General features: G+C 38.5%; 2 protein-coding genes across 2 annotated transcripts in view; one reads left to right on the top strand and one right to left on the bottom strand.

Annotated features, from left to right (window-relative positions):
- The window catches only part of LOC136266269 (glycine N-acyltransferase-like protein 3), a 31823-nt gene that overhangs the window by 1476 nt on the left and 16927 nt on the right, over positions 1-13420 (bottom strand). Inside the window, exon 4 of the mRNA XM_066061277.1 lies at positions 4100-4229. Coding sequence (XP_065917349.1) covers positions 4100-4229 — 130 coding nt within the window. The remainder of the gene's footprint in view (positions 1-4099; positions 4230-13420) is intronic.
- Positions 4592-7545, top strand: LOC136266439 (uncharacterized). The gene is made up of 7 exons (XM_066061457.1): positions 4592-5580; positions 5639-5686; positions 5742-6445; positions 6497-6727; positions 6775-7003; positions 7064-7117; positions 7167-7545. The coding sequence occupies exons 1-7, from the start codon at positions 5223-5225 to the stop codon at positions 7478-7480; spliced, it is 1938 nt and encodes a 645-aa protein (XP_065917529.1). The 5' UTR covers positions 4592-5222; the 3' UTR covers positions 7481-7545.

Below are 13420 nucleotides of genomic sequence, written 5' to 3'. Positions count from 1 at the left end.
TTGACCTTTGGTGACCTTTAGAGCTATTATTTCACTGAAAATTCATTTGGCTTTATCTCCCTGAGGCATTATTGTACACTGTTAAAACATGGTATTAAATTAAAGATATTGATCTAAGAACAATATCACCTTTTGTTTGAAGTTAGTATCTCATTCCACTACAAAGTTATGACCATTTTTGTAAGTCACAAAATTCTTTGCCCTTGGGTGTAAATTACTGATGGGCAAGTAAATCATAGAATTTCATGGTTAATATAAATGATCAAAACTTTGGGATGCAATCACCTATTTACTTCAAATAAAGCCGAGTAGTTTGTTTTAGCAGCACCTTTAATTTGAAACCGTGTAATATGATGCCTCAGAGAGGTAAAGACAAAAACGATGAATTTTCAATACAAAAAATGGCCATAAAGGTCACCAAAGGTCAAATATGTAATGGCTCTATATCCAAAAAATTATGTCACAAGGAGTACAACTTATATGGAAAGTTTCATAATTGTATCAAAAATTGCACAATATGGCACTATGCCGCTCTACTATTAGGAGGGTTTCATTGAAAATTAGGTGCCAATCGAAAGCTTTTCTTATCCGTAATGTAATGGCATAGTGAACCCCGCTGAACCCCAGTGGTTTGATATTAATATACAGGGCAATTGAAGACGTTGTCAAGTGACGAAGAGCTTACACACAAAATGGAGGGAAAACACTAACAATGGAAGAGAGTAGCACTGGAAATTGTATTCAAGGTCTCCATAATCCTGTAATGTAGGCATAAAGTTAGATTAAGCATCAGTTTAGAAGTCAAAACATGTAATTAACGTGAATTGTTTTTGATAGCACTTAACGTATGCCGTACCTCCTCTGGTGCTTTCCTACAATAATGTAGGGAATATTAAAATTTAAATGATTAAGTTACGTAGAAATTGGCTGGTAGCAACCAAATCCATGTGTCATTAGCTTTACTTTTGACGGAGTCTGTATAAATACAACTATAGGTAACTAAATTAACAAAGATAGAAGAATAAAACTTTATCACTGACTCATGTTCTCCAGCGGCATTTAGTCTTGCTGCACTTAAGTCTAATTGACTAGTCAAGTGTTACCTCTTTTATAGTAATAGCAAGAGTTTATGATATACAATATTAAGGAAGAGTGTCAAAATGCCAATATAGCCTATATACAAACACACTGAGTAAAATTAGACTTCTGAAAGTTTTGATCCAATTGACACATAACTGATGGAAGGCAAGTGTTGATATGTGTTGAGATGGTGAAACCTTTGTACAAACCAAGGTGTTAATATTCTATCTTACTCAGTGTATTTGCTGGAATGTACTCCTGTTGGACACTCTCTCTTACTACTTTATATTATGAACTCTTGGTAATAGTAGTATAAAGACAAAAAGTGACCAAATGACTACCTAATTGAGAATGCAGAAAAACTAAATGTAAAACATGAGTCAGTGATAAAGCTCAAATGTTCACGCTTTGTTAGTTGCCTATATATTGCCCATTTATTAGGGCGTAATGCCCTCTCCTGGTGAAAATGAAAAACTTCAATAACTACTGCTATAGTTTGATGATGATCAATTTTTTTCAACATGAAGTGACTCACAATTCATCTGTTTCTTCAATAAAGTTACGTCAAAATTGTACTAAATTCAGTCTCAGAGCCAAAATTTTCATGCCCCAGACCCCACACTGTATACTAGCAGCTCCACTATACCTACATATACAGAGACACCACATTGTGAAATCCTAAATCTACCCCTGACATAATATGGTCCTTTACTTAAAAATACTATACATTGGATTTTAATGGCCGACAAATTAAGGTGTGATGCAGTTATAGAGCTGAATTGTATTTACAGGGTTTTGCATTTGAATTCGTCACCTTTGCAATTGAATTTGTCCCGTTTGCAATAGAGTTCATCGCTTTTGCAGTAGAATTCATCCCGTTTGCAATTGAATTCGTTGGTTTTGCAATTGAATTAGTCGCCTTGGTAATAGAATTCGACGTGTTTGCAATAGAATTAGGCGTCTTTGCATTAGAATTAGTCGCCTTTGCACAAATTTTCATCCGTATGTACGTCGTATTAAATGAGTTGCGACGTGTCACTATATTGTTTGCGGGTGAAGCGTGTACGCCGTGTGCTTTTCAGCTTCTATTGCAAGAAACTGTTGAAAGTTGGTGTTATAAGAAGCGATAATTCACGTGGAGTGATTAACACTGTCTACTTTCGTCTTGGTTAATTGGTGCTCATCAAACGGAATTGTAGTGTGCTGTATTCAGCTGCCTTACGAGGTGTTTCTCACGTTCCAGACCATACTGCTGGACTTCCAGCATTACCTGTTAGAAAAATTATTACAGTGTTATTATATTTAATATACATGATAACTGTAAATATTCTAGATTTCATGTAAGACGTTCCTTTGTATGCTGCTGTACTTGTACACTGTTTGTAGTAACTGTGGTTATTCTTCATGTTCATCATCAGTGCTGTCGTCATCTAAAGTGTCTGAAGTTGGGACAGTGTTGTCAATATGGTGTTGATCAAGGCAGGCGTCATAAAACTGCTTGGTGTGTTGTACCCAACCCCAACAGTCCGTACCAGTTATGCGGCATATTCCCTTTATCGATTGAATTCAGGAGGTTATCACGACTACTGCTGTGTTGTTGTCTGACATAAAACTTCATTTTAGAGATGGTCTCTCCTACTGCATTTAAAAATGGACTGCATGGTGGTAAGTATCGACATTGGTGTGCTGAGTTATCAAATCATTGCTGTACGTCAGCAGTCTTGTGGAATCAGACATTGTCCATAATGATGGTGTGAGGGGGTGTCATCCACAATGATATTGAATTTGACTATAAAAACTGAAGGAGCTTCTCAGCATTGTATGACCCAAGCTGCATGAACATGGCGGTGTAAGATGCCATTCTCTGACAAGGCAATCATTACAGAGATGTTTTCACCACATGAACTTGGGAGCGAGATGGTTGCTCTCTTGCCAATCACATTCCGGCCACGATGTCGACGCAAGTGCAGGTTAAACCCAGCTTCATTGAGAAGATGGCATGTTCATTGCTGTTCCGTATTGACTGCTGTACATACTCATATCGGTTTTCAATTGCAGTTGGTGTGTTACGGCCCACTGGAATGATGTCAAGATTCTTTATCGAGATGTTGTTCCTCTTCAGTGTACGATGGATGGTACTTATATCTATTGAATTGATGTTGGAGAAAATGTTGCTGTCGTCAATGATTTGCTGTTGAATTTGTTTTACTGTAATGTCATTCTGTGCTTTGACTATATTCACAACTGCCCTTGCTTGTTGTTTTGAAAGTAGCTTCCTTCTATTGGGTTTAGTTGGCAAAGGATATATTCTGTTGTGTTTCCTGAAGGTGTCTATGATGGAGGTCACTGTGGTGCGAGGTATTCCAAAGTAGGTGGCAACTTCCGTTTGCGTTTGTCCTGGTCTACTATTAGTGAAACAATTCATTGCCGCAATGAAGTAGTTAGTTTCTGGTAGTTCCCCCTGGCTGGCATTACTGCACGTTTGGCACCTACAAACTTCGCCATCTTAACAGGTAATTAGGACAAGGCTACATGAACTGAAAGTGGTAAGTTACAAAAGTTTATCCCGCTCTTATTCTAACGAATTAGACCAATGGATGGTGAACAAGCGGACTATTACCTTCAACCTAAAAAATGACGAAAATTTGTGCAAAGGCGACTAATTCTAATGCAAAGGCACCTAATTCTATTGCAAACGCATTGAATTCTATTGCTAAGGCGACTAATTCAATTGCAAAACTGACAAATTCAATTGCAAACGGGACGAATTCTACTGCAAAAGCAACGAACTCTATTGCAAACGGGACGAAGTCAATTGCAAAGGTGACAAATTCAATTGCAAAAACCTGTAAAGTCGTTCTAGAAAAGCGAATCACTCCATATCATTTGTGAAAACAATGTTTATATTTCTTGTTACAATCATGATATAATGGAGGCAACACATTGATATATTCCCATACTATGTACTGATGCACAAAAATTAAACATACAATCAGAATGTATAATGATTTAATCATACCATTTTATTATATCTTCAAGTTTTCCAGGAAAATAATAGCCTTTCATAATTGCAAGGACTTTTTCTTCTAGACCAAATGGCCATGTTTTCTTCATACCACTTAGATATCTATTTGTTTCATCATCCAATGCTGTAGTTAATACAATTAGCATAAATTATTCACATCAGTGTGGTTATAGGCTGGGATGCACAGAATTAGCTAATTGCAAAATCAATTTTACACCAGAACTTCAGATATCTAAACTTCTATCAAGAGTTAATAATAGAGGGAGGGAGAGTATCCAACGCTCAATAGGCCTGTGTAACATGAGCGCGCACCTTGGATGGCTTCTGGCTAGACGTAAAATCGATTATCATCGTACTTGTCCGTAATTCGAATACGTGTTAATAATTGGATTAGTCGCTTCTTGCTGACTTAGCCGATTCAATATTTTGTACCGATATTGGAGCCGAGTGGAACCCATTGTGTGTGCGGCATGGATACTCCCGTCCGTAACCCGGCACGTCGACAGATTAGAGAGGAGTCTTCTTCCCGGAGAATCGAACCCCCAGCTGACGTTCAACAGGAGGATGTTTCTAGTAATGAAACGATGGATGGTTCGAGTACGCTTCAACTGGAATGGATCTGTAGTAAGGAAGGACCTAAATTTCCAGAGCTCGTAGTTACCCTTTCATACACACTTGATGGAAATAAACCTATAATGGTTGTTACACAGCGTGGATTAGCCTATCATCCGCTCCTAGGTTTCACGTCTCGCGTTCAGATAACGCTTCAAGAAGATGGAAGATATCAAGTACGCGTCTTACTGCAAGAACTGGAAAGTGGCACTCTCAGCAACCAGCAGGAAGTACACGAATTGTTGAAAAGGTTTAGCAAGACGACTCCATACAAATTTTGTCCAGGGATAGAGTGGACATATTACCAGGAGCACTACCATGAGGTGATACGTTTCCACATAAAGAGTGTGAGATACACAGAGTCACCATTTTATCGGGTGGAGTCTGTTAATTGCAATCGGTTGTTTACACTGCCATCCAATGCCCCAGTTGCAGACAAATGTAAAGCTGAAGTTGTCTGCTCAGCTTGCAAGAGATTAATCTCTCATCTAGACAGACAATTACAATGCACCAATGTGAGAGTCCAGCAAGGAAGATCAAAAGGCAAGCTTCCTCTTCAAAAGCTAGATTATCGTATATGTCCCCAAGAAGTCAAATGAAGAGGAGAGAAAATGCTTCAATGGAACGAGGTATTGATAAGAGGAAGCTTGCCAAATATGAAAGTACCGAGATAACTTCGTCGGATCACCAGCACACACAGATGTGTGATGTGATGAGTACTGTTGATGGTGTTGCTGTTGATGAATTACAGCATATATTTGAGGAAGGAGAAGCCCATGGTGTTAGTGACAAGTTAAGGGAGATATGGACGACAGATAAGAGGGATCAGCTGGAACAATTTAAGGAAGATCAAACAAGGAATGGTAGGGAATAGATAGTAAATGCAAAAAAATAAAATTAATGCAATTTGTATTTTCCTAGTCACTGGCAAACGAAACAATCGATGGAATATGATCACTATCCGGATTGGTAAGGCTATTGTAGTATGTCAATTTTGAGTTCATATGTGGTCTTTATTTTATAGCTTTAGCTATTTTTACCAGAAGTGCCACAGCTTATGAAGCACTTAAGAGCTTTGATATTTTGCAGCTGCCTTCTAGGTCATTATTGCAATCATACACTGGTACATTTTTGCATGAACCAGGTGCCAGTAGCAATTCCATATCTGACCAGGTTGCTCAGTATGTCTTGTTCAAAGCTGAGCGTGAGAAGCAAGGCAAACATCTCCCCAAGTCAGATGGTGTACTGGTGTTCGATGAGGTCAAAGTGGCATGCCAACTAATGTGGAATTCACGAAATAACACATTGTCTGGACTAGCAATGACCAATAAAGATCTGATGTCACTTACTGATGTTTACCAGCTCCTGCAGGCACCCAAAGTTGTAGCACAGACATCTTACATACTTCAATTTTTGTGGCGTGATTTGACCAGCACCTATGACATTGTTGGTCCATATTTTACTTGTGCTGATTCAGTTGACAGCAAATTTGTTTTGACATGTGTGCTTGAGACTATCAAACTATTCCAACATCATGTATTGAAGACTAGTTTGTTAGTATGTGATGGTTGTGCTGCAAATCTTACAACCATCAAGGCTACTCAAGGACAGCATGGTGCATATTCTCTTCAAGCTGACTCCACAGACAAGTTTGAAATTGAGCCTTGGTTCATCAATCCGTTTAGTCCTCCAGACTTAATTTTTTGGTTGGTCTGTCCAACACACCAGGTAAACAACTTTGTGTATTTTTAGTACCGCTTTTTAATAAACATTTAACAGCTCAAGAATATGATTAATGCTCTATTTTCGTCAAAGATTGGAGGTACTAAGCTTTTTCAACGTGGAAAAGGACAGAGTTCTTTTGGGTGGGCCACCATTGTGGATATGTATAAACGAGAGGTTGGTAGAGCCAGACAACAACAGACCCGCATGGTTCCACGTCTGAAAGAAGTACATGTACTAAGGGACTCTTGGACAAAGCTAAACGTTTCGCCGGCCAAAATCATGCAGGTTTGTTAAATTTATCAATATATTTAAAGTTAAAGTTGTTTATGCAGCAGGAGGAAGTATTGACAGAGTTGTACTCCTATATTCATCAAGAACCACCACTGCCCAATGTAGCTTCTACCATTGAAGCCCATAAATACCTTGAGGCTTGTAGCCTAATATTTGAGAAGGGATTTCTTTGTCATGACAAAATTTGTTCCATGGATTCTACTGTTTTACAAAACATTTCTCAAGGCTATAAGTATTTTACTACATGGATTTCAACACTGCTTTCTGAAGGTACTATACTAGTTGCTGACTGCACTTGCAACATGCCTTAAATAATTGTTTATTGTCTAGATAAAGATTTTGCCCATACGTCTAGCACACAAAAGGTATTTCTATCATGGCAGAGTAAGTTAATTAATTGTTTGTGTGTAATTTTATTCTTTGATTTTACCAGCATGGGATTTGCTACGTATAGACATTTATGGATTCCAAGCTTTCTGTAAGTATTTTCTTGAGAAATATCCAGGGTACTTTGTTTCTCCACTGAGGATATCTGGTTCATCCATTGAAAGTCTCTTTAGCCAGTTTAAGCACAACGCAGGTGGAAAACTTGACGCCTGCAACTATGCTACTTCTAGATGTGCACACCTAGTGAAACAGTGTGCTGCTGTACATCACAGTGGGGCTGGATATCGTGATCAGACACTTAGTTGCCTTGAAATCCCTCTAAAGAAGAAGACGTATGGCACCAAGATAACTTTGGAATGACATAATACATCTATTATTACCTCTTGTATTATTTATTTGGGCTTATGAACCTTTAATGACATAAAAGCTTACGTACACATTTTTGAAATACATGAATTTTGTGGTTGTTTGTCTGCCAATGAAAATTTCATGATAAACCTTAATACAGTGTACCTTGAAAATTCGTACATATATGGTATATAGACTATAACATGTATCCCACAAAAACAAACATAATATTATTTTCCTACTTTACTGGACAATTTTGTATGGTCACTTAATAATGTAGTACGTAAGTTTGTATCGACAGTTGATGCTAAGGCTGCGAATTCCTGTTTTGTGGCTGATATAAATTCCTGAATCCTTGCATTGCAAAGTTTCCTAGTAAATTCTTCGTATATGTTATTCATTGCCAACTCGCTTTCATTGTCAAAAATGGTTGCTGGAAGTCGCTGTTTTAATACACTACTGAAATCATCCTTGTATGGGCCTTTTCTCAATTCATCGTGAGTAACCTTTAAAAATTAAGTAATTCAGTAGAGAACACACAAGGAGTATGACTTACCTTTATCAAGTTGTCCCCATGCTCATTTAAAGATTCTATGTTCACAAGCAACTTAACTTTAGTATCTATTTCTGTAGAAATGGTATAAATACCTTATGCGGGAAGTACATAAAACCTCGATCTCTATATTGAAGGTATCCAGGTATATCGGATTTATCTTTAGTGTTGATGGCCTGCAACATACTTATTTCTATTGATGTCAAATTCTTGTTCCTTGATGTTTTTATCTGCTTGTATCGTCGTTGCAGCATTTCACATAGGGCTCCTCCACCAAAACGATAATAGACTCCTTCTTCTTCAATATCAGGAGCCACACTACTTGTAGCTGTTTTACCTTGTTTGGTTTGAAATGATGATACATGTTCCAGGAGTGTGTTACATACTGCAGATGACAAGGATGTCATAACTGGTCTACAAATAAGGACTGACATGGTGTGCTCCTTCAAGAAATCCAGCCATTTCTGCCGCCTGACATTTGTTAATTCTGGGGTCTCTACCAAATGAATACTGCCAAAGTGTATTTTTCTTCCAACAGAAATGCGCTACAATATTCCAGCCACCTTAACTGGAATCGCATCTGCGAGTTTTTCTCCTTTTTGCACTCGCAGTGAAGCGTTACAAAAGTTTGACGATGATTCTTGACCAGTCCTTGTAACAGTTGCTTCTCTTTACGCAGTTCTTCAATGAAACACATCAGTGGGCTATTCATAAATTCTTGATTCAAACACATGACTGCTTCGCTTACAAGAACACTCGCGTCTAGGGATTTCAAAGAATCCTGTAACGTCTTACACGTTTTCTTCGGCATGACCTTTGTCTGACGCTGCTTCTTGGGCTTGGGTGCTTCTTCACATCGCGTTCTTTTAGAAGCCATTGCGGCCAGCTCACAAGATACAGCACTGTAAAATCGTATCGATATCGCAGTCCAAACGCGCGCCTCTTTTTGCTCCTCCTTTGAGGTTGTTAACACGTCTGGCCAGGAAGCCAAGCAAGGTGCGCGCTCATATTACACAGGCCTATTGAGCGTTGGATACTCTCCCTCCCTCTATTATTAACTCTTGCTTCTATCATACTACTATATTCTGAGGTGACTGCTTTATTACAACTTCAAGTATAGGGATCACACTTTCAGATTCTGACACGGTTATTGAAATGGCAACATCATGTTGTGAGATATTAGAGACAGGGGTCACTCTTCACCCCATGTTGTCTCTTCAAACTTCAAACTTGATGCAGTCATGTCCTCTGTATATGTATTTGTACAAATACTTGACAGATTTAATTGACATGGAAGCTTCCACATTAATGTGAGCTCCATACTGTTGTTATAGCCATGGATTGTATGAACTACCCAACGATTGTCTACATCAACATTATGCACCTTCACAGTTACACCAACACCATCATCTATGCGTCTGTATTTAGGGTATCCATCAACTGATTCCATGGTATTCTCACAAAAATCCTTTGGATAATTCTTCTTTGTGCACACACCATCATCCACACACACAGAATCTGGTATTGAATGCCCACATGGACCATGGTATCATACAGATGTTCACAATATTATACAAATCTGGCTGTGAAGGAATTTCAGCTGATATTAACCTGTTAATATCATGCCGATGTCTTAATTTGTCTTCATGTCAGAGATGAATAAGTAAATGGCAATGTGACAATCCATGTTTCTGGAACTCAATAACGTGTACTTTGGCAACTACTACTACACCAAGGACATGATGAACTGTGATGTCTGCAAGTAGTCAGTTAAGTTTCATTTTGAACACCCTGGTTAAGATGTCTGGACAATGCAGCAGCTCAGATAAACTTTCAGTTATTTCATGCCACTTTGGATTACAAGTGAAGGTCAGAAATAAGTCTGGTTTTCCAAACTTTGCTATCATAGCCATTGCATCTTGATAGTTCTTTAAAAGTGAACATGCATGAACTACCCTGAAACGAATCACAACTCTCAGCATGATTATTAAGTTGGTCCAGTAGTCCCTAATATTTCTTCACTCTTAGTTTCTGTATATGTAATCAAGTCACTGAGTCTCAACTTTAACATGCGTCCGCCAGATACTGCTGAAACAATTATCTGCTTCTATTTAAATTCGAATTTGAATACTGGGTAGTCAGCAATGTGCTGGTGATACCCAGGGGCACAGCCCAAAAGATGCATACAGATTATACAATATCATAATACATACATAAGTAAATTAATTGAAGTATCAGAACAGTTATAGGAGATTCCTATGAAAAGTGGTAATTGATTCAGATTCGATCGCAGGTGTGGGTAAATTATTCCAGCCATGAATTGTTCTGGGATAGAAACTAATCATGTAAAAATTAGTTCTGGAGGAAGGAATCAAAAAGTGAAGTGGATGGTACTGGCATGTGAGACAGTTGGTGGTGGGATAGTATGAAGGCATTTGTGGAGCAGGCAGATAGTGTTAGTGTAACTCCCAGGTAGGTGTGCTGGTTAACATTAGAAAGATCACAGCCATTAAGTTGGTAGGTAAATAGGGACGGTGTTGGTGACCTGCTATATTGTAGGTTTACACAGCTGGCTATATTAAATCACAATTTCCAGGTTTTGGATGGTGTTGAGATTGGATTGTAGAATACGGTGATCTTTATCGGATTTGATTATTCTATATAATACACAGTCATCAGCAAACAGTCTTATTGAGGATGAGATATCACCAATGTCATTTATTAGAGTAAGAACATTATGGGGCCCAAAACTATCCCCTGGGGGACACCAGATTCAACAGGTAAGAACTCTGAGTAATTGCCATTCAGTACATCTGAGTTAACAAGTACCCACCCAATTAAGAATGTGGCCTTTAATGCATAAAATTTTAATTTCTTAAGTAGTCTCTGATGGGGAACTGTATCGAATGCCTTAGAGAAGTCAAGCATGACCAGGTCGATTTGATGGTGATGGTCCAGCGCTTGTTGTATCTCTTCAACAAGAGAGATGAGTTGGGCTTGGCAGGAATGACCAGGTCGAAAACCATACTGAAATTTATTAAGGATGTTGTGCTGTGCGAGGTGGGTCATGATGTAGTGACATAGAATGTGTTCCGTTATTTTGCAGCAGATTGCCACCAAGGATATGGGACGATAGTTGGAGGGGTTGGATTGAGCACCATTCTTAAATACAGGTGTCACATTGGCAGTAAGCCATTTACCAGAAATTTGTCCAGTAGAAAGAGACTGAGTAAATAGGACTGATAGAATGGGGACTATTTCTAAACCCATGCGGAAATATTGTCAGGTCCAGTAGTTTTGTTAGTATCAAGGTTGTCTAGCAAGTTTTGGATGCTGTCAGGAAAAAATGATATGTTAGGCATTTTGGAGAAAGGGTGACCAGTACACTCAGGAATGTTGGTTTGGTCTTCATCAGTAAAAACTGAATAAAGTTGTTTATTAAGTGCCTCGGCTTTGTCTTTACTATTAGTTAATACTTTGTCATCAACGTGGAGTGGTGAGACTCCTGTTTGACCCTTCTGTTGGCTTTTGATGTATCTCCAGAACTTTTTATGATGTGCATCAGTGTTACTGTCAAAGAGACTGTTCTGGTAATCGCCATGGGCAACTCTAACTTCTTTAGTGATTGTGTTTTTTAGCAGACGGTATGCTGACCAGGCACTCTCAGATTGCAGGCATTTAGCTTTCTTGTATAACTGCTTCCTTTTTTGCATAATACTGTGGGTAATCCAAGGTAGATGGTTTTTGGATTTATAAGTTTTCTTTGGTATGCTTTCATTCTCAGCATCAGAGATTGTTTGCTTAAATCTGATCCAGTTAGCTTCTACGTCCTGTGAATAAGGGTATGGATTAAGGAACTGCTCCTGAAAGTTGAACATGGTGGCTTTGAACTTGTTCACATCAGCTTTATGGTACAGAGGTGCACAGTGATGAGATGCATCCATAGGAAGGCTACATTCACAGTTATAATTAAAAGTAATAGCTTCGTGGTCTGATATCCCTGGCACTATTTGTACATTACAGATGAAAGCAGGGCATGTGTAGTATAGACAGAGTGGATTATAACGGTCAGCCATCAGACATTTACTGACTAATTAGCTCAAAGACCGCCCAATTACCCACTGGACCAGTCAATAATGGCTGACCACTTTCCACTAAAAAGATCGATATAGAACTCTAATAGAGCAGTCAGATAACTTCTAAAAAGGTCCAAAAAAAGCGGTTGTCTGACTTGGGAGAAATTAACCCGCCTTTCAGCGAAGCGCAATCTGCACCATTCTACCACATGTTCACACACTGTTTTAATGGCTTCTAAAGGGTTTTAATATGTTCTGCAGTATATGACCGTAATTGCTATAGATTGTGAACCAAGTATATACATGTCACTAAACATCGCATTGGATAATTTCATATCAAGTCATCATATAAATGTAGTTATTACAAATTTATTATGTATGTGGTTTAACAATGATGCAGTGCATGGCTGCTGAAGGAGTTTTGGGTGTCAAAATATCATATCCAAGCTTTGAAAATCCAATTTTTTCACCCTAGCTGGCTGCTGCCTCGCACAAGCATTGCCATACAATGTCAGATCAACTTTGACTTAGATCTGACATTAACGAAAACTAGTTATAATCCTCTCTGAGTATAGAAGGTCTAAGATGTTATTGCCACGAGTAGGTTGAGTGACAAGTTGCTCAAGATGGTTATCATTTAGAATATCAATTAAAAGATAATTCACTTCAAGGCCATATGCTGGGTTAGGTTATACTTGGCCAAGTTCATCGTTCCATGAAATCCCAGGTAGTTAAAGTCACCACCTTTACGGGTACCGTTAAAAGATGTTTTGCACTAAATTCCTTCTGGACAGCCAGTCTGTATGTATAAAATTGTAGCATTGTGACTCTATTGCGCTTCAGTGTAGAATACTTAGGTAGATGTTGTAAATTGAAAAGCCATCCATATCCCCACTTGGGAAGAGGATGGGATAAGTCATTGGATCACAGTTGGCAGACATGAAAGATATCTGCTTACAGTTGTGTAGGCAGGAGGTGTGGCTTCCTTTAGGCAGACAGCATAGTAGCGTGGCTTACTGACTGAAAGTTTTTTTGCTCAGACTTCTTTGCAGTGTGATGTGTGTTTTGTTCCAGGAGGTGAGTCTCCCTAGTAATTATCACAGGCACTCCAGAGTTCTCCTTTTATACCGACTGGTGTGGATCACATGATCTATCTACTTTTATACTTCGAAAAAGCGATCGATCCTCTTTTAGTGAAAAACTTTCAGATAAATAATTGCTGATGTCATTTGATTTCCTATTAGCAATGTAACTGGATGCCGTAAAAATTTTTCCATAAACGTTTAATGGTGATTTTACCAGAATGCAAAGGTACGCCCCATA

The sequence above is a fragment of the Dysidea avara genome, chromosome 9 (assembly GCF_963678975.1).
Source record: "Dysidea avara chromosome 9, odDysAvar1.4, whole genome shotgun sequence".
Taxonomy (NCBI): Eukaryota; Metazoa; Porifera; class Demospongiae; order Dictyoceratida; family Dysideidae; genus Dysidea; species Dysidea avara.
The sequence above is the reverse complement of the archived record's forward strand: the minus strand, read 5'-3'. Positions and strand labels throughout refer to the sequence as shown.

Bases quoted from the DNA above. Each gene is read 5' to 3' on its own strand.
- LOC136266439 (XM_066061457.1), top strand. From the start codon at position 5,223: ATGCACCAATGTGAGAGTCCAGCAAGGAAGATCAAAAGGCAAGCTTCC. The intron at 5,581-5,638 runs GTAGGGAATAGA...GTATTTTCCTAG, and splicing joins GGAAGATCAAACAAGGAATG to TCACTGGCAAACGAAACAAT. The intron at 7,004-7,063 runs GTACTATACTAG...TTTATTGTCTAG, and splicing joins TTCAACACTGCTTTCTGAAG to ATAAAGATTTTGCCCATACG.